This window comes from Semicossyphus pulcher, unplaced genomic scaffold, assembly GCF_022749685.1.
Source record: "Semicossyphus pulcher isolate SPU_LCO1_2020_fin unplaced genomic scaffold, fSemPul1.0.p SCAF_9, whole genome shotgun sequence".
In the NCBI taxonomy this organism is placed as follows: domain Eukaryota; kingdom Metazoa; phylum Chordata; class Actinopteri; order Labriformes; family Labridae; genus Semicossyphus; species Semicossyphus pulcher.
In genome coordinates, this window is record NW_027211770.1 from 17,202,216 (window position 1) to 17,226,251 (window position 24,036).

The 24,036-nt window shown below is 43.4% G+C and overlaps 1 protein-coding gene across 1 annotated transcript in view; it reads right to left on the minus strand.

Moving 5' to 3' along the window:
• creb5b (cAMP responsive element binding protein 5b) overlaps positions 1–16,100 on the minus strand; it is a 35,702-nt gene extending 19,602 nt beyond the window's left edge. Inside the window, exons 1-6 of the mRNA XM_069657115.1 lie at positions 16,028–16,100; positions 15,574–15,667; positions 13,732–13,853; positions 12,172–12,329; positions 2,172–2,298; positions 774–884 (exon numbers count right to left, since the gene is read on the minus strand). Of these exons, the coding sequence (XP_069513216.1) occupies positions 774–884; positions 2,172–2,298; positions 12,172–12,329; positions 13,732–13,853; positions 15,574–15,667; positions 16,028–16,081 (666 nt within the window). The 5' untranslated portion in view covers positions 16,082–16,100. The remainder of the gene's footprint in view (positions 1–773; positions 885–2,171; positions 2,299–12,171; positions 12,330–13,731; positions 13,854–15,573; positions 15,668–16,027) is intronic.
• Positions 16,101–24,036: the final 7,936 nt, after the last annotated feature.

Consider the following 24,036-nt stretch of genomic DNA (forward strand, 5'->3'; position numbering starts at 1 on the left):
ACTAGCTTGTAACACAACTTTTTATGTTGGCATAGCCACCGAGCTATAACTTCCTGTTGGCTTATTGCTGTTACGGAGCAACATATCTGTTAGTTGTAAGCTATGCTAGGAGTATAAACAGTACTAAAACTTTACAGTTACTAATCTTACAAAGCTACAAATAGATGCATTAATATATTGCTGTATTTAAACAGAAAATTGTTGCATTGATATCATCCACAGGGGCAGCTAAAATCGATACAAAACAATAGTTACTTGTAGTCCTTTAATCAAAGCCTTGGCATCAACATAAGTTCTACTAACATGAAAAGTCAGACGTTTTCTTTCCTTCAGCTCTTTCTCTCCCTCTGAAACTTTCTAAACCTGTCTCCTCTCACTCTCTCTGCTCTCTGAGCTCCGTCTCACTCCCACTGCTCTAACTGCCCGCTTTGTGAAGGATGAGGTCATTTGATTTTTTCCCCCACTGTGTTAAACTAGTGCTAACAAGTTGCAGGACCTACAGAACATGTTCTGTACATTAAGATATACATCAGGCAGTCGGTGGGCAGCACAGCCACAACCACATAAAGGGTCCTTTATTCCAGCCAGAGTCTCCAGCGCTGCACTGGCAGGTTCAGACGCAGCTTTGATTACACACCAAATGATGAAATCCACACAGACCTAGGAGCACAGCTCTGCTGGCACAGCCCAGTGGAAAAGAGAGTTGCAACACTTTGAGCTTGAGTGTGTGCAGAAATGTGTATGTATCCTTGTGAATACATGCGTATACTCACCAGCTTGGCTTCTGAGTGCATGGAGGGAATGTGAGTGGAAGAGCAGGAGCTGCTGTGGGTGGGTCCCTGCATACCCATCATGTTGGAGCCCATGGACATTTGTCTCTCCATCTGAAGATTACAACAGCATGAAATCAGTCATGCTCACAAGTGTACACAAGGTATTTCTGCAGCCCAAACCGTTTTCATGCTTTTGTAGTGTGAACAAGATGCTATCACAGTTCTCACAGAAGAATAATTAGCACTTAAAGAGTGTCACTCATCTTCCTGCACAGCTAGTGGATGTGATGAGAGCGCCTGAGAGCCTGATTTCACATGACAGGCTGCCCCGTGCACAGCTCTGTGTGATGATAACTGGAGCTGACCCAAAACAGGAAGCCAGCACGGAGGGACTTAACACAGGAAGCCGGTGCAGCAGGGGTGTGTGTGTTTCTGATAGTATTGTGGTGAGCCTTAGTAGGTCTAACACATAAAACCTCTGCCCTTCTTGGTGCAACAAGTGTTAAATTAGGTGAACAAGACTTGAGAAGGTGTGTGTGAATGCATTAGGATCTGTGTGTGTGTGTGTGCATGTGAGGTACCGCCTGCCTGTGAGTGACCGTGGTCAGTGTGGTCTTGTGTCACAGCCGAGGCCTGAATGTGAGGAAATCAGCTGGGCGAGCTGACAGGGGTGAGGGGTCAGTGTTCATCGAGCTGTGTGCGCAGGAAAGAAGAAACCTTTGTGTGTGTGCGTCTGCATGCATGTGTGTGAGCTGCTGTGGCCTCCCAGCTGCTAATCTGTGCTATATGTGTGGTGGTCTCAATGGGGAATATCCCCTCTACACCCCCCTTTCGCCTGACCCACGCTCCCCCCTCCCTCGTCCGCAGAGACTCAGGCCCAGAACCTGACACACAGCCTTAATTGCACTAAGTGTGTTTTGTGTAAAAATATCACCCAAACCTGCACCCCTTTCCTGAACCGTCAATCTTCCCCAAAATCGCTTAGCTCTTAATTTAATAAACATGGGAGGGTTTTTTTTCCATACCATAAACACAGGCTGTCTTGTGTTACAATGAGAACACATGTTGTATCATTAGAATCCTGATACGAGGAGCTTTCCTGGCTTGTTATCATTCCCTGTTTCCCAATGCGGGTCCTCTAAGTCTTTAGGGCTTAATTACAATAAGGCACATATTCTAACTCCGAGGTAGAGTCCTTTATTTCTACCGGGGATGAACTGCTTATAAAATGTGTTCAATTATATTTAAGGTGAAAGAAAACATCCCAAACTGCAAACTTACACAGCTTGTATGCAGTTTCAATTGACTCTCTTGTCCTACATGAGTGAGTGACTTCCCTCCTGCATGTGTGAGTGCGCCCGTGAGTGAAGGCTCTCTGTGCTCCCTTGTTGTACTCACAGGCATCAGCACGGCGGACGAGCCGGGCATGGTCGGGTCTGGCAGAGTTCCAGGCATGGAGGCTGGCAGAGGCTGTCTCTGTCTGTTTCGTAGGTGCAGCAGTGAGGACAGCGAGCCGGGGACAGGCCTGACGAGACACACAGACGCACATTCTCTGTTACAGACAAATGATGTCATTATTCTTTACTTTATCATATAGCACGATCGAACCAAACCACCAACCACAACACTCTGACTATGGCTGTAGCTCTCCAATGAAGCATCCATAATCGGTGTATAAACACATGATGACTGAGTGATAAAGCAGTGTGTCATACCTCTAATTATATACACATACAACCACAAATGTCAAACATATTGTAAAATGTATTATGAAACACTAACTGTTTAAACACATGAACCAATCAATCAAAGGCGGGTTTAAACGTGTTACTTAATGCCGTAAAGCTCATGTAACATGGTTTGGCTTTATTCTTAAACTCAGAAATAACTTCTAGATTTCTTCTTTCCGTCTCTCAGATCTTTTGAACCTCATCTTGTTGAAGGACTCTCAGAGTTACAGCTCAGGGCTGATCAAGCCTTTTCGGTCGCAGCTCCAGAGCACGTTCGGCTGTCCTCCCACCTGATTCTAAATCAAACCTCAAAACGCGCTTTTATTCGTTGGCTTTTAGTTCTGCAGTTAATTCCTTTTCCTTTCCCATTGTTTTTGTTCACTATTTTATTGTCCTGTTGTCTTTAAATTGGTCCTAGTGTTTTATTGTGTTGTTTTTATGGCTGTTATGTTTTGATTGTGCAGAACTTTGGTCAACTTTTTGTTGTTTTTAAATGTGCTTTATAAATACATTTGGATTGGATTGGAAGAGGTGAATAAATAAGTTTATCATTGATAAATATAATAATCATAATAACTACTTTGTCAATTCATTAAATATATATTTAAGGCATACTACATGTTTCATATGAAGCTGTTAATTTAATGATTGATTTGGGATATTTATAAGTGGAGGTGTATTGGTAGAGAAATATGATAATAAACCTTTATATCTGCTTAGTGTGTTTTATTATGTTATATTACTTTTGTAAAGAATAAAGTTTACAAAGTGCTTTGACAGTCACATGTAAAAAAAAGTTGATCAAACATTGCAAAAGCGCCAAATGAAAGTATAGAGCTATTAAACAACAAATTAAATGGGTTATTTGTATCACCTAAAGGGGTTAATGACTCGCATATACAACACTGAATGTTTTAAAGTGAAATTCATGAGGTGCAATTGGTTATTATTAACACCAAAATAAAAGTCTGTCTCAAATGTCTTTTTGAGTTTGAACATTATTAAAAGTTTTCATCGTCTCACTGGATCATGTTTGGGACTCGATGCTTCTGGCTGCAGCGGCATGTTAGAGGACAGACTATCCACAAAGAGGTTTGCACTGAAAATAACCCCTGAACAACAATAGACAACTGCTCATGCATCCTGAAAATAATTTCACACATGTATTCTTTCCACATCTGTTCTATTTCAGAACAAATGTTTCCCCTAACTTCTTTTGTTTGGAGTTTGTTTCTGCAGAAAAAAGAGTTTGCGGCTGCGTTTTCATGCTGCAGTTGAAAGCTGAGGCATCTTGGGAGTTTTTGGATGCACTTTAAACAAGCACACTTCATGTAGTACAATGGATGAATAACGACGACGGTGATGATGGATGAATAATATTTGTCATAACAACCACATGAGATGTGCATGAGCAGAATCACGTTTGAAAAAGGGCCACGGCGGTGGAAGCCCTGCGTGGAAAATCCCCCTTGGTGACCACAAGAGCGTGTGTGGACCAACAGGCCTCTCCACACTCACGGCCACATCAATAAATCACATGTAGAGAAGAGGCCTGGGCGAAGTTTAAAGTACTGACAGCAGTCCTGTCACAGTCACCGGCTCAGGGCTGCAGCCATGCAAACGCCCAGGCCTCTCCATCTGCAGGCAGTGACATCATTTATACAACTGCCACCAAATCCCTGCTTATGAGAACACTGATTCCCAGCTGCAGGGAGTCGCGACACCCACATGGATACAGTAACTACTCAGTCCAACGGCCTGCAAACAAGAAGCGCTTAGGTTAGCGGTGTTCACAGGTCAATGTGATCAATTGACCACATCATAGCCTCGATTACCGTAATAGTGAGGGAGTGATGGCCAAATAGAGGGGGTGTAGCAGAGCAAACGTTCCCCCACCTGAATAAATACCTGTATTTTTCCAGACTTAAATATGTGCATTTACGCTCCAGACATGTTAGATTGCTCCACACACACACACAGGACCATTACCATCCCGACTGTGTGTCATTCCTGTCCAACATCCCAATTTATCACAATCACACTCATTTAGCAGCACGTATGACATGTGAGCAACACGGTGAATGCAAACATTTCCACATGGGGGAAAGTCATGAAAGTACAATGAGGTATGCAGTGGAGCCGCGCGCTACATCAACACAGCTTCCCCTCTGCTGTTAGGCTCTGCCAGCGTCCGAGAGGATGAAATAACAGTCACGAGGCAGAGGAGGTGACACGCTGTTGATTTTGAATACATAAAAACTGTTTGGCTGGATTTTAACATAATGACTGCCTGATGAGGTTTTTTGTCCAATAAGATGTTCTTTGGCAAATTCTTAAATTCAACAAACATATTTTTTACACTTTGCTGTAAAATGAATGCCCTCATCTCTGGAACAGAGTGCGCCTGAGCCTTTACTGGTGAAGTAAACAACTTTTTAAAAGTCAGCAAAAACTGAATAACAAATGATGTACGGTGCTTTATTCTCATAAGAAAGTAAATCATGCTTGACAGCTAACAGATCCAGAAATAGATACGATCTGTTTCCTCATGTCTGTCTTCATTCAAGATAAGCAGGGAAACAAACACAGAGCTGCCTGTGTCAGTAAATAACGGGCAGAGGTCGGAACGCAGCACAGGCAGGTCGCTGGTTGTAGCAGGTCGCTCTCTAGAGAAGAAAGGATCCTTTGAAGCCTTTACAGTCTGCACTGCTGCTCCTGTCTGTGAGCTATGCTCACCTGCAGCAGAGCAGGGGGAGGACGGACTCTGTGTCAGTCACCATAACACACCAAAACACAACCTGCCTGTCCAGTGTGAGAAAAAACAACGTGACAGCACTTCCTCTGGGGATGAACTCAGCTCTGTGCTGACTCTGCTGATGAATCTTAGAGGGACTGAAGGCAGAAAGCGATGCAATGATACATTTATTTTGTTACTTGAAGATTTTCATTTGAATAAATAACTATCTATTGCCAAATGAGGTAACACAATGGTGATTGAGCCTATGGCCCACTGATGAAAGCCTTTGCATTTGCAGTATTACAGACTGGCTGTCTGTGGCGACTTTCGCAGGAAAAATCACAAGCAGCGCCCAGTTAGTGACGCGTTTTCCATCAGCCAGCAGTGGTTGGTCTGCCAGAGAGGGTAGGCGGAGCTAAGCGGCTGCTTCTCCGGTTTCTGTAAGTGTTGCTAGTAAACAGTAATCTACTATGGCTGAACAAACAAAGAAAAGATGGATGACTACAGATACAACTTCAACAATAAGTGAAAATCCAAAGAAAAAGAAACAAATTCGACGCTCAGATGAAGGCAAACAGTCTGAAAAGGAAAGCGACCGTCAGCAAGGAAAATCAAGAGTTACAACCACAACAAAGAGAGCCAGCTGGGGACGTCTGGTTAAATTGGGACGTGTCTGTCGAAATTGCTGACATTTTATAGATATTTCCGCCCTGATACAGACTAGCTAACCATTTAGCGCTTTTTAACCAATATGCCTGATGAAATAAAGGCGCTTTACTCAACCTTTTTCTTTCTTCTTGGCTTAAAAACCTGAAGAACCTTTTCTTTTCTGTAACCACCTTCACGTTCCCCTGAATACAAGCGACCTTAGCCGACTGTTTGGAATAACTATTCAGCAAATCCAATACTTAGCAATTGTTCGATCAACATACTTTAATGAAATGCATACTTGTAGCTTTAGCTTGTGGCAGGTTTTCTATGATCAATATATATACGTATAGATATATATATAAATGATAAAATGATTCAGTCTGTTGTCCTCTGCTTTGTGTGTTTACATCTGTTTGCCTTTGTATACATAAAGCAGCAGACTGGACAGTGGATTAGTGCATGCATGTTCAGAGTGTTTGTGTGTGAATGTTCCTGAAGCTGTGTGTGAACATGTGTGTGTGTGTGTGTGTGTGTGTGTGTGAGAGTGAATAATGACAGGCTGTGGCTCCACTGAGGGGATTGATAATAGCCCGGGCTGTGGGCCCCAGGGGAGAGCAGGTAGACACTCTGCAGCTCTGACCCTGCGCTCTCACATTACTGAGTGCCTCGCTCTCAGCCCTGCTCTCCTCCACAATCCCCGCCCAAGAACCACCACAGCACCACCCTCCCACCCACCTTCACTCCACCATGACATCACTGCTAGACCTTCTTCCCTCCCTGGGTCTCTCTTTTTGCGCTCTCTATCTCTTCTTCAGCAGTCTATTTCTCTTCCTTATCCCCTTCTCTCTCTGTTAGAGCAGAACTGACAGCCGCTCATTGTCCTGTTAATCCTCTATAACTCTCTTCAGGGTGCACACACCTCAGCTCGAGCCCCTCTGGACTTGCTTGCTCTAACCTACAAATCCTGCGGTCTGCACTCACGCTAAGCTTTACTGTCCCCACAGTCCCAACTCCAGCTCGAGCACTGGAGACTTAAACACAAGGGGCCTGGCTGCTGTCCAAGAGGAGAGAGAGAGAGCGAGGGAGAGAGAGGTGCAGTCAGTCCACTGACTCATATCCTTCCCTTTCTGACTCTGCTCCAGCAATGATGTAATGCTCTTGGCTTTTCGCCCTCCCCCCACCCTGTGCCGGCCCACTCCTAGAGTTCGTCCCTCCCTCCTCTCCTCCTCTCGTTTTCCCTCTCTTTCCCTCCTCGACTCGTCCAACATCTCTGCGCTCACTCCTCTCCGGGTGAAGTCACTGCGAGCTCTGGGTAGACACAGCAGCGAAAAACTTTCGAACGTAACCAAAACAGCCCGGGGCCAAGTTCCAGACGCTCGGGAGACGGTGGTGCAGTCGCCATGGGAACGGGGGTAAACAGAGGGAGAAACAAGGGCCTCAAACAGCTTGCAGCTGCCTGGCTCTCTGAGTAAACACTACACAGGACCTGCCCCTGATTTACTGCCTTTAATCACTGGTGGGAGGAGAGTGCCATGGGGTTTGGACTGAGGAAATAATACGAATCTGATCAAATAAATCAGCCCTAATGGGTTACGACACAGGCTGACTTTTATTAGCGGGCTAGAGGAGGGATGGATGCTGGGAGGGTGCTGCACTGGGATGGGGTGTCCTCACATTAGGGAGCCTCAAGCTGAGTTAAGCCATGCCAAGGCACAATTGAGAAATGGTTTTGGATGATTCTCTGGAGCAAATTAGCGCGAGTGTTGCGGTTTTTATTCACCAAATATGATGCTGTTTTGATTCATTGGATAAAATTGGCAGGAGAACGGAGGAGATGGGTTGTCTTTTCGGGTTTTCAACTTCGGTAAATAAGCACGTCAGAAAGTTCCCATCAGCAGTGAATCAGAGAGAAGTCTTAAGCAACAAGTGTGCCCTCTTCCCACAAGCTTACCTGGATTCTATCTGAGTCAGCGTTTAGCGTACACAGGCCCTCTCACTTTCAACGGTAACTCATCCTGTCCTGCTCCTCCCAAACCAACTTCTCCTCTTCTCATCCGGCCACCTGATTCCCGTCTTCCACCATCAGTCCCCATCCAGTTTTCCATCTTTGATTTCATAATCTCACTGCACTTTTTCCCACACCTTCATTCTTCTAATACCTCTCTTTCCAATAACATGATCTTTCCCTTTCCTTGCACAGGCACGTCTTGTATCCTCTCCGCCATCATCCTAACATCTGACGCCTCTCTCTCTCTCGCTCTCCTCCACCCTCCTGATCCTTCATTTCCTCTCCTCCATCTACCTCCTATCCCCCCTCTTCCTCTCCTCCATCCACCTCTGATCCCTTTCTTCCTCTCCTCTGTCCACCTCTGATCCCCCTTTTCCACACTTCCCTGCGTTGTGATCCCCCCGCGCTCCCCAGAGCTGTGAGGCATGTCCCTGTGTGTGTGAGTTGCTTGTGCAGGAGCCTGCATGTGTGGTGGCCCCGGGGCAGGGATGACACAGCCCCGCTGGAATGAGAGGGAACAGAGTCTGGGCGTTCCTCTACAAACGCACTATTAAACCCACTGCAGTACACAATGAGCTCATCTTAATTCAGGTCAGATGTACATCCTGCATTCTCTCTCTTTCTGTTTCTCTCCTTCCTTTTTTCTAATTAATTTCACTGTACACCTTTCTTTTGTCTTTACGTGTCCTTCTCGTCACTCTAACTGCTACTTCTCCATTAGCTCTTAGTTTATACAAGGGTGGGAATATTGCCCGTATTTGCCTGTAAAAACAGGCATTTGTCAAGTTTTGTAAGGCTGCCACACTCCTGCGCTCAGGATGGACCTCCCTTCTTATCCCCTCTTTCTGAATGCAATCTCATCATAAACAATAATAAAGGAAGTTTGCATTTTAAAGGTCATGAGGTCAACGGAAAGTCATTGGAAAGTGAGTGTGGAGGCCTTCTCTGTTCTGTCGCTGGCACAATGAGTGTTGAAATCACTTGTTTTATCACGCATGGGAAAATGTGTTGTGCAATCTATAAACATGTGGTATGAAATGCATCCTGGCGATCAGAATCGTAGAAGCTATCAGTATCACTTTGTTAACAATCAATTCATTGTGCTCTTAAAGCAGCACAGTCGGAGAGCTACTGAGTCGTGCATCAGAATGAAAATCTACTGGTGACAGCACAGATTTGTTGCATTTCATTCGTTTGCAAATTTGATCATTTAGTTTGAAGTATTTCAGGAAGTGCAAACTCGAGAAAACACAGGAAGTCAACAGCAAATGTGTCACCCGACACTTCGGGCTGTGCACGAAACACGAAAGACCAGCATCTATTTCTGATACTTCCCTTAAGAGCAAAAACAAGGAGCGCAAGTAGCTGGTGGCTCTGAGGTGTGAAAATATTTCGCATTAAAAGCTGCATGGGAAACTAAACCGCAATTTGACTTCCTTCAGAGCTTTGCACGGTGCGGTGATGTCAAAGTTGCACACGGTGGGACATCAGTGAGAGACACGTTTAAAGTTTAGAGACGAATCGTGTGTAGAAAAGCAAAAGAAAGACGACAAAGAAATGTGCAAACTGCATGACGATGAATGCTTATTAAAGTATTTTAAAGTAAAAGAAATGATCATGTCGCATTTGTTTTAAATGGATCAAAGTCGACTGGCTAACAAACACTGGTTCTGTGCTTTGCAAGCTCCATTGTAACTCATTTAAACTAGTAAAAAAGTGACCTCATTTATTAAAGCACCTGTATTAAAACACAGCCAAAAATTGAAATTAGCATTTAAATACAACATCATTATAAACTACACTCACTCCCACTTAACCCAGCTGCTTGATTGAGCTACGTAATGGAAACCATTGGACTGGATTCCTCTCCTGAGCCAGGATAGAAAAATGTCTTTGTGAATGCGCGTGCCCACACCCAAACCCGCACATCTCCTCTTACGAGTCAAAAGGTTGAGGTTTCCACACAATGTTGTATCTCACATGCTTGACTAGTAATGTCTAACGCGTTTAACTCTGACATAACTCAGCGCCAGATGTTTATAATTGAGAAGCAGAAAGCATTCAAATCTGTTGGACGCCGCTTCCCTTTGTGCGATAACGATAGCCGTGACATTAAGATCTGCTGGCTGTTTCTTATGCCTGGTTTTAACACTGGTTTGTGTCAGTGCGGCTCCCCAAAGACCTTGTTTAGGGACTCGGAGCAGAAGGGGAAAGAGAGAAAAAGTGAGAGAGAAAGAGGTCCTCAGGTTTCACAGCTGCAGGCCCGGCTCAACCCTAAAGTAAATGGACTTGAGGAAAGCCAATCCTAATTGATTCCAAGCCTCAAAGCTCTTTAGTAAACATTGTGGAGCAATGAAAATTACTTGTTATCCTAATTCATTGGATGCTCACGCTGTGCACAGAAAGGAAGATGCGGATGGAACTACATTAAGCTGATTTTGTTACATTTTCTCTCTTTTAGAAACATCTTCTCCGCAGCACTTCCTTAAGCGTGGGCCTGCAACGATCAGCACACAAACATCTCCAGTCCTGACGGGGATAAGCGGTTCTTAATCGTCTCTCTGGTTATTATGATTAAAACTAAGCGTAAACATTTGCAAAGTAAAAACAACAAATTGAACACGCTTGTCTTTGCTTTGTAAGGACGTTGTAAATCATTGTGAAGATTACAGCCGAGGTGGCAACAACAGAGTGAGACAATCGCTGATCTGACCTGTAGCAGGCTGACTAACTGAATCTAAACAGAGCGCAGCTTGTGAAATGTCCGACTTGATCTCTGTGTAGGAAGTTCCTGTGGAGAGACACTGTGCACGGAGCCTTTGGTTGGCCCTAATGGCTTCCTGTGGAAGGACTACTTTTTATTGTCGGGGTTTCCTCAACCCAATTTCCTGCTGATGTGAACATTTCCAGATCACTTTTCTCTCATGTGAATCTGCTCATCCTTTTCATGTGTCAGGACTCCACCGTCCTAGTAAACAAACGACGCCTCTGCAGTTTTTGCACACAAGTGTTGCTCAATGAATAATAAGCTATAGAGAACTGCGGCTGAGACTTATGTGCCATTCTGTGGCTGAAAATCACTACCACATGGCATACCCGCTCTAGTGCTCAAGTGATGTGTGTTTGTGTGTGTGTGTGCCAGCGCTAAAACCACCAGTCTCTCAACAAATCAGGAAGAGATTTGTGATCATAAAGGCCTGTGAAGAGAAGTGGAGTGGTGAGCCTCTGCTTTAGCTGAGGTGAGGAGTGTTTAATGACAGGTAAACTCAGGTGAAGCTGGCCCAGCAGAGGCTCTGTTACTGGCAGTGATTGCTGCTCCTCCAAAGGGGATGAAATTCCAACCCCGGTCCTCGACAAAGAGCCTGACGGGGTGTCAGTCAGGCTTAGTGTTGGGCCTCCCATCCAATATTCACTAGCTCCTCAAGCTGTAAATCTACACAGGACAACCTCGACGCAGCGTAGCACCGAGCCATCTCAATGTCTAACCGACACGCCACAGGTCTGGTTTACAATAACAAAGCCTTGGCACAAGTTTGAAGGTTGTTGGGGTTAAGAGACGGGGAGTGAATGAGGTCAGTGGAGTGTCTTCATAAGGGAGAAAGTGTGTATCAGTGTTTGTGTGTGGTAATCATTATGTTACTGATATATAAAGAACTGCACAGCCTTCTTACATGCTGTATGAAGACAAGGCAGCAATGAACCACGCTGCTCATTCCCTGACCACTAGACCCTGAAGGTGAATAATAAAGCTGCACAGCACACTGATTGATGTTAATATAATGTCTATATCTGTTGTCATTATACACCTGTAGCATGGCAGTGCGCAGGTATCAGAGGAACAGCTCTAAGGTTGTGGCTGACATTCCCATACAGTGAAAGGAACTATTTTAGAGCATGAAATGCTAAACCGTTGTACGGCTGCGGCTTCGACAATGACCTCATCGTGTCCTCTGGGACCCTCTTTGGCATGCTCTGCTGTGGGACAATACTCAATGAGCACCAAAACATGAATCGCCGGCCCCACACGCACTGATCCAAATGTAACAAAACCCTGACATTACCTCAGAGACTACGCAGGGATGACAATCGGCACGGACAAAAAGGGTCCAGGCAGAGCCTGAGGCTGTCGCTATAACAGGGTGAGGTGAGAGGATACGCTCAGATGATCTCAGGTAATTTTCAGTCTGTCAGCAGTTCTTCACAGCGTCGCTTCTACTCAGTTACAAAAAGAAACAACTAAAATAGTCTTCCCTCTCTGCTCGGCGTACTCACCCTATCTGTCTGTTGGTGGATGGAGCCTGAGTGATGACGGAGCTGGACTGAGGGGAGGGCAGGGCCTGCTGGATCACGATGCTGGTATCATGGTTGCCCATCCGCGAGTGGGAATGCTGGTGCTGGCCTTGGCCCGCCTGGCCGTGCAGTGAGATGTTCTGCAGCGAGGAAGAGGACAGGAAAGCGAGGGGATACAAGGTTAGGAATCTGTTGTGAGGAGCGCCACATTCTTCCCAGCGAGATGTATTTTCAACACAACAGTAACAAGCAATTACAACTGTTTGGCCTTGGGCTCCATTCACGCAGCTTGAGTGAGTAATGAGGAACTATATAAACTATCATCTACTGCCCTGTTCTGAGTTGATTTGGGGTAACATTTAGAGCCTAATGAAGACCAGGTTTCCTTATTGTTATTTGCCCAGCAGGACAGATTGTTTGTTTAAGCTCTGCTGTATTTTACTTCACATACATACAAGAATAACCCTCTAATATAACTACAAGCTCGACATACATATGTGGGCATGAAACAATCAGGAAGTTGAGTTAAGTTGCATTAAATTAATGTCAAACAGCACCCTGCAATGGTCAAATGTAACAAGGAGAATAAAGCTTGTCAATAAGCTATTTCTAAATAAATATACACCTTCATTTTCATATTGCCTGATTGCTGTTTTCCTGTATTTCCACCTGCCCCTCCTCCTCTATGCTTATTTTACTACAGACGCCCAGAGTGTCTTGCTCTGACTCGCCTCCTGCTGACTTAGCAGAGCCTCCCCTCGTAAACCACACAGGCTGGGGAGGCCAGACGAGGCTGACCTGAGCGCAGACGAGCTCCAGAGCCAAACCACCCAGACAACAGCTTAGCTGCAGCGTGCACTGCACATCTTCCCAGACATTAGATAAGCAGTCTGTCTTGCGGTGATTTGACGAGCACCCTTGTTTCAGGTGGAGGTACTTCGGGGCAGATCTATAATGCATAAATGATCGCGTCCTTTGTCAAGTGTCAAAGCTCTGCGACTCTGCGCGCATGTGAAAATGTCTGGTCTGGTCTTTTATAGCTGCAACAAAAGTTGTCTCAGGGGTCTGTCTTTGCGTCGGGGATGAAATAGGACCCCCCCCCCCCTCCCTGAGAGAAGGCTGGAGAGCTGTTTGAAGTTACAGGTGGAGAACCTGATCTCTTTCTGCTCATCTGTGGTGGGTGACAAATCTCCACCTGCTAGGCCTGTCTGTCACTGTCAACAAGAGTGATGGGGCATAACAAGAGCTGAGAGGCAACACACAACAGAATGTGGCAGAAATACTGGAGGTACTATTTTATAGTGTTTACCTGTGGTTATCAGCTTTCTAACCTGGAGCCCTGGTCACCTGGAGGTGAAGATGTTTTGAATCTATTAAAAGTGTGTGTATGAGATCACAGCGTGAGGGCGGCTGTTAGTGACATGACTGATGACGGCCCCTGATAACAGTTCATAACCACCTGACCTCACCCCTGCGTGTGGCTGTGGCTTTGGGTTCAGCTTGTATTTTCAGACTTGGGCTTTGCTCTTCACGCTGCAGTACCTGTTTACTGTCCTCTTCTTCCTGGGCCTTGCAAAACTCCTGCTCAATGGAGCAGTCCAGTTCGCTGAACAATCCCACCTCCTCGCAGTTCTTCAAGAAGCGTGTCGGTGTGGGCGTCTGGTCTGGAAGTCAAGAAGATGTTTGTCAAGTTTTGGCTTTGAAATCAATCACAGTTGTAAGTGTTTATTTGTGCAGCTGTAACTGATATCTCAGCGTGCAAAACAACACTCTGCAGAACTTCATACTTAGGATTATTTTTCATTATTTCAAACTTAATTATGATTTTTAAGAGACTGTGTACTATAATAACCTTTTACCACTGATGCATAGTGCCAGATTAAGCTTATTTAAACCTGCAGCCCTTTGGCCTGACAGAATTCAATCATACATAAAAGAACAGTACATGGACAAACGGGGCCCATGGTGATTAATCAAGATCATACTGTACAACACACACTATTTGTTCTACAAATTAAAAGTAAAGATTTCTGTATCCATTCTATGATCCGAATGTTTTGCTTGTGTACTCTCAAGGCCCATTGATTCTATGATCTTAAAATGTTGTTTATTTGTGGAGCAAAGTTCGACTAACACTTTGCAGAAGCCAGTGAAGTGAACATAAAAACTTAAGTGTAAAGAATGACCATTAAAAACATCCATTCTGTTAGTGAGAGGGAGATACGAGGCCTGACAGCCCCATTTCAGCTGATGAAGCACAGATCCCACCTACTGAGTGGGGGTCTCATTTGTTGAGCCCGGCGAGGCCGCGGTATTCAACTTGACGTTGTGGGGGGTGCGCACTACAGAGATCAGGTTTCAGACAGTTGAAGGTGATTTTAGGATCAGGCTTGTTTCACATGCTAAAAGCATACTCTGTGGTCTGTTTATCCGCTCTGACGAGGCCGGGGATTAACTCGAACTTTCATCATGCCCTGTGAGCCTGAAATACAGTTTCACTCCTAACATAGTTTTTTTCCATTTAGGCACAGAATGAAACTCAAGCTCTATTCATAAAAAAGGAAGTCATGATGTTTTTTTAAGTCGGGGATTTCACCTATTAGTCCATAAAAGATGAGCGAATGGAGCAGGAAGTTAACTCAACAATTATAGCAGCAGAAGAGTAGATACTTTTGGCATCCGGAGTAGGCCAACTTTCAGTGCAATGTGTGGTGTGCTGTAACTTACAGTAGCAGCAGCCACTATTTTTCCCCGAGTTCAAGGTCTCATTAAGAGAAATGGTCGGAGCTGTAACTCAGACAGGCGATAAGAACACCCGGCCTAGAAAATCTGATCCTGCTGTCCACTGAGCGTAAATAATACAGAAGACACAATCTCTGCGGCGCGGCGACAGTAGCTCACGCTGATGTCGAGTGTGGCCCGGCCGTTTCTAGGAATAAAGATCTATACTTGTTATGGATCGGCCTTGTGATGACACAAACAGGACACAATCTATGATGTGATGTTTCTTTGAACGGCAGATTTATGTGCCGATCACCTGAGGCTCGTACATCCCACCATCCATTGTAAACCATCTCCCTCTGCCTATATAAGATAAACCTAATGACACGTCTGATGCTAAACACGCCGACTTCTCCCGTCACACGTCACTGTCTCTGTATCCTCCTGCGCCTAAGTGGCATGCGCTGAACAGATCGGAGCTGCGGGGTAACGTGTGTCATATTATTTGCATTACTGTAAACAACCGGTATAGACACGCCGTGAAGTTTCCTGATGACAGACGAGTGTGTCTGAGCGTGAGTCATCGAGGCACACACCTGCAAATGAACTACAAGTTCCACGTGAGGCGGTGTGTGAGCGTGTATTGATGTAGCCGTAACTCACCTGATAACATGTTGTCGTTCTTTATGGAGGGGAACTTAAGGGTCATCTCATGTTTGTGTCGGTGGATCATCAGATGGTCCTCCGTGGGGAATCGCTGTAAAAAGTAGGATTGTGGGAAATGTATGCACAAAGACAAATAAGTATGCTTCTATCCCGAACAGTGATTTTTTAACCCAAAATAACAGCGACTCTTTTCCTCCATACTTCCTCTTAAAGTATCACTGCTGGTGTTTACTTCAAAGCCCTTTTTTTCTATAGGTATTTTCAACACCTGCCGCCTTATTTACAGTTTGTGTTCCACTTAGCTCCATCCTATTGTGTTTCCCACATCTACGTGAGCCAGTAACACACTCCTCAGACCTCCTCAATGTACACCTCTTCATATTACACACACATACACACACACACACACAACATACACACTGTGGCTTGTGTTGTGTCCCGACACACTCACCTGAGAACAGCCAGGAGCGTTGCACACGAACGGCCTTTCCTGGTCTGAGTTCATCACTCTGGCCACCTTCTCATAAAACTACAAGAAAAAAAGAGAGCGGAGAGAGAGAGAGGAAGTGAATGACTCGAGTTTCCCTGCCAACATCCAAGAGGAAAAATAAGCTCATTGTGTAACGCCTGACATAAAATAGCCATTGCACCTGAAACAGCTGTGTGGTTATTTCAGTAATAAACAGACATTTTTCTCACGCTACGCTCTTCTAGGATCCAATAAAAAAAGTGACATCAAGGGAAAAGTTCTGGGGTTTCAAGGACTGGAAATATTGGATTCAGTAACTTGACATAACGTCCATGCAATGGGAAAGCATTGAAATAGTCCAACATACTTTAAAAGTTGTATTTTTCTTACGATTTCTGTTACCATCATCATATCTTAATCATGACTCTAACACTCGTTTCTGCGGGTTAACAGGGACAGGGGCTAGGGACAACTGGGGTGAGTTTCAGGTTATATTTAGACGTGAACAATGACATGATCAAACACCACGCTTATGTTAAAACCACAGCTTCAACAAGGTGTCTTCAGATGCTTTTTTCCCACCACAACGTGACAGAAACTTTAACTTCCCTTAAGTAATAATAGAAATAATCCACTTAAAAGCATTTACCTATTAAGTGAAGGGGCACTTCAACCTGAAAAATACACATACAATGTTGTGCAGCAATCCTGCCGAGGTTTGATCCACTTGTTCTGTTTGTGTACGTCTCAAAGTGGGTACAAGAAAAGGAAGTGGTTGCAGAGCAGCATTACATGAAGGATGGACACAAGGTTCAATTAATATCTTCTAAAAAACGACTTTAAAACACGAGTTCACTTTAAGCTAACAAATACAAGACAATATATCTGTTTGCCTGCAACTTCTGCCAAATATGTGCTTTGTAAGTAATTGCTCCGGCTGTAGCCATGCATCATGTCGAATGGCACTGCCATCATTTATTGTTTTAGACTCTTTAATAATTTAGAGTGAAACAGGGGACAAACTTTAGCAGGAAAGAGGAGAGCTTTGTACCTGTGCTCTGTTGGAACAATATACAATGAATCCAGAGACACATGGGAAATGAAGAGGGATGAGTTCTGCATTCAGCTTAATTATATAATGAAAACAGCCTGAGTGTATTTATAAGAGGATATCGGAGAAAGAAATAACAGGCATCTTAACAACTTCTCAAGATCAAAGCAAGAGCAATGACACGCCATTGATGTGCACTTTAATCAATCATTGCAATCGGATGCATATGAGAGGCCTCACTCACATTTAAATATGGAAACCATAAAATTTAACAACAGTAGCTTATGTAATTGTTCCTGACAAGGCTATCAATAGAGTGTGATCAAAATTAAGGTCATAAATGAAGATAGAAAGAATAGCTGGTATTGGCGTCTGATTATCAAGGTTATATAGTATCATAAGCTGGCGTTAAAAGCTGGGTCAGATTCTTATATATTCTTGCTATAAAATGTTTTTTCAATAACTGCATACAACATTTAATAAACGCAAATAGTGTTAGGATGTTTGAGATTGATATTATTTAACATTTAATTTAGTGTATTTATTTAAATAAGGAACTAAGGTACAAAAAAGTAGAGCTTGAATTGAACACATAATATTTAGTGACTGCTGGCTGTTGTGTCACAGAGTAGGCCTTATTTCTTCTATCAAACTCTATGCAGTCATCACATGCTAACACATGCTGTCCAGCACTTCCTGACACACGTTCTAACAGATATAAAGTGTTAAAGTAGTCGTTATTAATCCCCTCTTAGGAGCAGCCACGCAGCTCAGCACCCAGGGACCACCTTCAGCTGCGAGCCGTGATCAATAGCAGGGGGATTTGTAACACTCGCCGTCTTTTGTATGAGACATGCAAACAGGGAACGGACATTCAAACTCAATACAGAGTGAGGTTTGAACTAAAGCCAGAGCATGTGAAAGTCCAGGGTGCTTAGCGTTACTGACAGTCACTGTCTTCTCCTGTTAGAGATTTAGACCTTTACAATCTCTCTGAATGGGCCCTGGATGAATAAGGGGATTGGCAGAGGTACATAAAGATGTGGCATCTGTATTCTGACACCACAGAAGTAAAGCTAAATGAAGGAATTTATGGATAAACAAACAATCTACGATAAACAATAAAGCAACAACTTCTCTGCCTCATGTAATGCTGCTCCAATCCCATCAAAACAACCTGGTTCAAAGGGGTCTGTTAAGACATTAATAATTCAATCAGGGGCATTAGAGTGTGTGGTCGCTCTTGATAATGACTGAATCATACAGAGTGTTTACAGCACTCACTGCATCCAACTGTTCTTATTTATTACACACACACAAAACAAAGTTTCTTTAAAACACATCTGAAATCTAAGTCAATGCCAAACATGTCGTGTCGACCATGAATACCTTCACACACCATGTACACGTGTGTCGTTTTCATGGGTACAGACTATTTCCTCAAGCGCAGTCAAAACACTCAAATATTGTGTTATGCTAAGCAGTGCTGTTTTCCTAACAAGCTGTACTTCATGAGCGGGCCTGCAGAACAGGGTCTGGACAGGGTCTCTCTGTCAGAGAGCAACGAGCCCTGCTCTCTCTTTCTGTCACCAGCTCGCTCGGGCTCTTCTGCGGGGCCCCTCAAAACTCACCTGGTTTCCTTTGACACAACAAACACGGCTGAACACAAAGTAGAGCCACAATGATTGGCAAGCACGACTGTAGAACCAGGCCTACAGACGCTGGTTATTCTGGTGTTGAATCAAGACTTTAGTCCACGTTTTTTCATTAAATGCAGCTTCACAAACACGACATTTTCAGCCGTTTTCTTCCTGAACACCTGCACCACTGTGACTCACTTCATTTAAAATCTACATTTTACAATAATTCGCCCCAAAGCATTCATAAAAAAAGAGACAAAAAGAGCACCCATGACTTTTAAACAGACGCAAACTTTTCTCTTTTAAATTCCTGTTTCTGAACTGGGACTTCCATCATTTCATCACATTTACCAGGAAATTCAAAACACATGACACATAAAACTTTTAACCATTAATTCTGTGAATGCCTCTGTGTATTATCCGATAGCTTTCACACTTCAAATAATCAGCGCGCAAAGCCGTCTCCTTGGAAATGGCACTTGGCTCTCATTTGATATAGATGTTTTAGTTTAGCGGAGGAAATTTGGTTACACTTTACATTAACTACATCCTGATGTGTGCGAGGGGAAGGATTAGGGTCCCGGCGTTCGATTTCAAGAGGAGCTGGGGAGGAATTCTCCAGGTAGACCGCTTATTAGAATTTAAACAATATGGTGAGGAAAAGAGGGGTTGGGGTGCAAAGGCATACGGGGTCAGAGCAAGCACAAACATGCAGAGCAATTCTAATCTCCTGCTCCCCACAGCCTGGGCCTTTGACAGCACAAGTTCAAGGTGGGATCACGGCGATGCCTGAGGCGGAGAACATGGCCCTCTTTCTTAGACAATGTCTGCCCTGACCTTCTGCTCTAAGAAGTGAATGCGTGACAGAAAGGCCGCTGTGATGTAAACCTGCAGACCTATCAATTTACTGCTCTCTTCCACAACATGTAAACTCATAAGAAACGCAATAATGTCCCGTCCAAGGGCACAAGTAACACTCACAAAAAGTTTCAGGCCGCTGCTGGAACAGAGGAAAAAGTTTCCATAATAAAAATATAATCCTGAAAATAATAAAACATGTGCAAAAGTTTTTTGTGTTCTGTGGCCAGCTGTTGATTGGACTGTGTGATTGGTGTTATGATTTCTGTTATATGACCTCGTCCTGCATTAGTACAATCATTACCAGAGGAATGTTTCACCTTGAGAACATGCATGCAACAACTATAAACAAATAAAAGTTTCATTTCACTGCAGCAATGAGCCGCTGGACTGCAACCAAGCTGAACTGTGTGTGAAACATGGAAAGAATCAGCATCAAGGTTATTAAATAACACAGGTTATCCACTAAGTTTAAAGTAAGGTTGATGACGTTTTGTATTAAATTACGTAATTATTCATATTATGATGTGCGTCATTGACTTATGTTGAAAAGTATGTTTTTTATGGAAAAAGAAAGATAGAAAGATAGAGGTTAATATTTCTTACATTTTTAAGTCTTGTCTATTTTTAAGGATAATAAAAAATAAAACATTTGCCCGGATATTTGCAACAAATAAAAAAAAAAAGAGTATCCATTTTCAAACTTTTTCTGTTGCTTTAATAAAAAGTAACCATATTATAAAACTGAGGAAAAATCCTGTAAACTAATGTCAGTCTGTATCAAAAGATCAGAATTACTTATGACTTCTTAAAGACCTTTTTATCAGCTGTTATTAGCACAGCCAATTAAAGAGGCACAATAAAAGTGAAAGCCTAAGCATTGATCTAAAGCCGCGTGCATGAGGAACGAGCTGTTATTGATAGTGTTGTCACATAAACATAATGACAGCGGAGGGTAATCAAATAATTAAAACATCTTTCTTCTCTTTTCGAGCCGTACGGTCTCGAGCCACAAAGCGCGCCTCGTCAGCACAACCTTCCTGAAAGTAACCCTCCACATCTCAGCGCTTAATCACATATCGACTGGCCTGCAGAATGACGTAATGTTGGTCACTTTGCAGTTCAAGAGAAAAGGGAACGTAAATTTCACAGGGATAAGAGCATCACTCTTTTCTCTTTAACCGGTATGACAGCAGAGAGACCGAGCTTTCATTTCCCAGACGGTCTCTGGTGAACCGCAGCACGCAGAGTCCGGGACGAGCGCCGGCTCTGCATATCCCGAGATGGGACAGGCGTGACAATGATGCAGCTCTCCATCCAGCTCTGGGGCTTTAACGCTAACAGAAAACATGCAGACGTGCCAAATTAGCGCAAAGTGCAATGAAAATCCTCCTATACAATAACGCATGAAGTAGTTTTCAGTCGAGTTCGAGATTAATTCCTGCAGACTTGTCCCCGCTGCTACCTGACAGACAGCCCGAGCGGCAGCAGCGGCACTTGACTCCGCGTTCAACTTCAACAACAGTCAACAGATAGTCCACCGCACGGAGATGACACTGCACTCACTCCAACAAACCGAACATGACACTATGCCTCCTTTCTTTGCACGCTTAAATAAGTTGAGAAAAAGAAAGAAAAAACACATCTAGAGCAGGACTGCTGTAGCGGACCACAAAACAAGCTGTTGCATGAGAATAGGAGCAGAAAAAGTAAGAAGAATCGCTTTTAACAAACACAACAAACCTGCAGAGGCGCGTGCACGGTCCCCTGCATGCTGCTAGAGCCTTTTCAACTTACCAAACAAGTGTAGAAAATGTGAAGCAGTCTCTCAGAAGAAACCACGTTGGACTGAGAAAAGATTACAATACGATCTATTTAGAGAAGCATAACGTCACCCCTGGGTGACGTCACGTGGGATTCCTGAACTTCTAAATCATTGCGGTCCGCTTGGAGGCGGCGCGTGCAGGGCGGAGTTAGCAAAAATGCACGCCCAGAGGCACGGACAGGACACTGCTGGACCTGGAGTGGGTGTGGTTCAAGGCTGGATCTGCTTTTCTGACAAATCAGGCATGCAAATAAGCGCACTGTACCGCATCTTAGGACTGATAGCGCTGATAACTGACTACTAAAAACATGGCGACCACAGCTCACTGAGTGTGACATGAGAAGATTGAACCACACATTTCAACACTTCAGACTTCAATTCTACGACTCCAAGAAGCAAACTGGAAACAATTCAACAGACAATTTGACCGTAACTACTGTAATATGCTTACTTTACACACTTTTTACCCTTTACCCTTTGTTAATAATGGATACAAATATTCTAAATAAACAGAAAACTTTCTTTTGATTAGTCATAGTGGGAAAAGCACAGGTGTTCCTAATTACATTAATTAAGGCTCTGCTCTATTTAAGTGTCCCAGTAAGAGTGACATGAAGCCAGCATGAACAGAACCAGGACCCTCAAGCTGCAGCAGCTAAATGGAATGTAACCATCGTCTAAACCTGACATGTCAAAATGTCCTCTGTGAAAAAGGGTAGTGGGCTAAATACAAGTACAATAAAATTGAATTGTAATATTCTTATACAATGCAAAAAGGTATCGAAAAGTCAGTCGTTCAACAGCACTCTTCATGTTATTAAGGACTTTAAGTTAATATTTAGCTATGGTGACCATGCACCTGTGTGTTCACAGATGGTGGTCTATTATGCAGTGACAGTAATGGCTGGATTAACCTGCAATGAGGCCCCGAGGCAAAAATGAACTGCTGGGCCACTATTAACCCTTTCCCCGTTCCTCTTACCCCACCTGGGCTCAGATTTTCTTTCTTAATTTGATCAACCACTAACCGCAACATGTAAGCACAAAGCTGAAATAGCTTAATAGGACTTAAATGTAGATTTTAACACACAGACCCTTCTTCAGACAGGGCCGCAAGATAAGAAAATATACCAGGACCCACCTGTGATTTCTATTTCTCTAATAGTCATATCAAACCAATGTCTATTTTTTTGGTTAATTAATAAAAGTAATGTTTCTAACATGCATCATCGACAGCTTCACCTGCAAACGAAATGGAAGTGAAAAACCCACAGTAGTCCCTCACTGTCTCGTCTGAAAAGTGCTTTAACTACAGCACATTAGAGGAGATTTAAACAGCTTCGGAGTACAAAGCATTTATGTTGGAGCTCTGTGTGACCTGCTGGTGCCAACTGGCTGTGATTTCTTGGGCCACAGACACAGATAGTGAAGCCATCCTCGGCTCCAGGGATTAATGACTCCTTGCACACTGAGAAATGTTTACCACTCGCCTGCGACCACTCCACTAGACGCACTAAGAGCTCTGTCACTGAAACAATAACGCAGTCTGAAAAGCCCTCATAACTCAGAGCCTCTCCGCCTCTGTCTTTTAACCAGAGCTTTAATCAACGTTTATGACATCCTTTTGTCTCTTTATTGCCAATATATTTTCCAACCAATCCAAACATTATGCTCCCAGAGGAGCAGACTATTAAGGTTGGAAAGAGCCGATACAGTTTTGGGTCAGTGACCCACACTAAAGCGGATTTGATCTATATTATACTAAACCTTTTATTATTATGCCTTTGTGCAGTGCTGGTGAGAAAGATCACCTTGGGAAGATTAGCCCCGCTGAGGATGCTTTGTTGCAGCAGGTGTGAAAGGTGAGGGAGGCTAAATTACAGATGTGTCATACAGGTTTTCAATTTAACAAAATATAAAACACCTCAGAAATATTTCATTTCAAACAAAGATGGAAAGCAGACGTTCTAATAAATGAAATTTAAAACATGGTTTTATGCTCTCATCACCTTCGACAGAGATGATTTTGCCGTCACTTAATAAATATCTGCACCTGTTCAAGGTGTAAAGTGGCTTAATGCTTGGGTAGAAAACGCAGCATCCATTTTTTCTGCAAAGTTTATTCAAACCGTATTTTAATCAAATGCCAGTAAAAAATTATCTTTTATCAGTAGTTCTCTGGCAACTGATGTTTTCTAGATTTTAATAGGCAGCGGTTGAAATTCTTCTCCCACCCCCTTGCAAACTTATATCCCTGATTTTATTTAGAATTAATCAAGAGTGACTTAGAAATTTAGATTACATTTTGGAAAAGAGATTACTCACAGCTGCCGAACCATAAAGCTTGTTTCACCAAGGACACGGGCAGAGTTCCATTAAATATTTTATATATTAAGAAAATATAAAGAAAGATAATGAGTATGGTTTAGATCATTTTAAGCAGGACTAATCATTTATATATTCTAATTATACATATAAGTTAAATACCCCAAAATTGTGCTTTGTGGAGGAGTGCATTAGACTACTCTGGTACATAGCAAAGCAAAGATGAGCATATAGAAGAGTCTAAGACTTGTTGCCTGTGACTATTGATACAATTTAGTTTCTGAATTTAAAC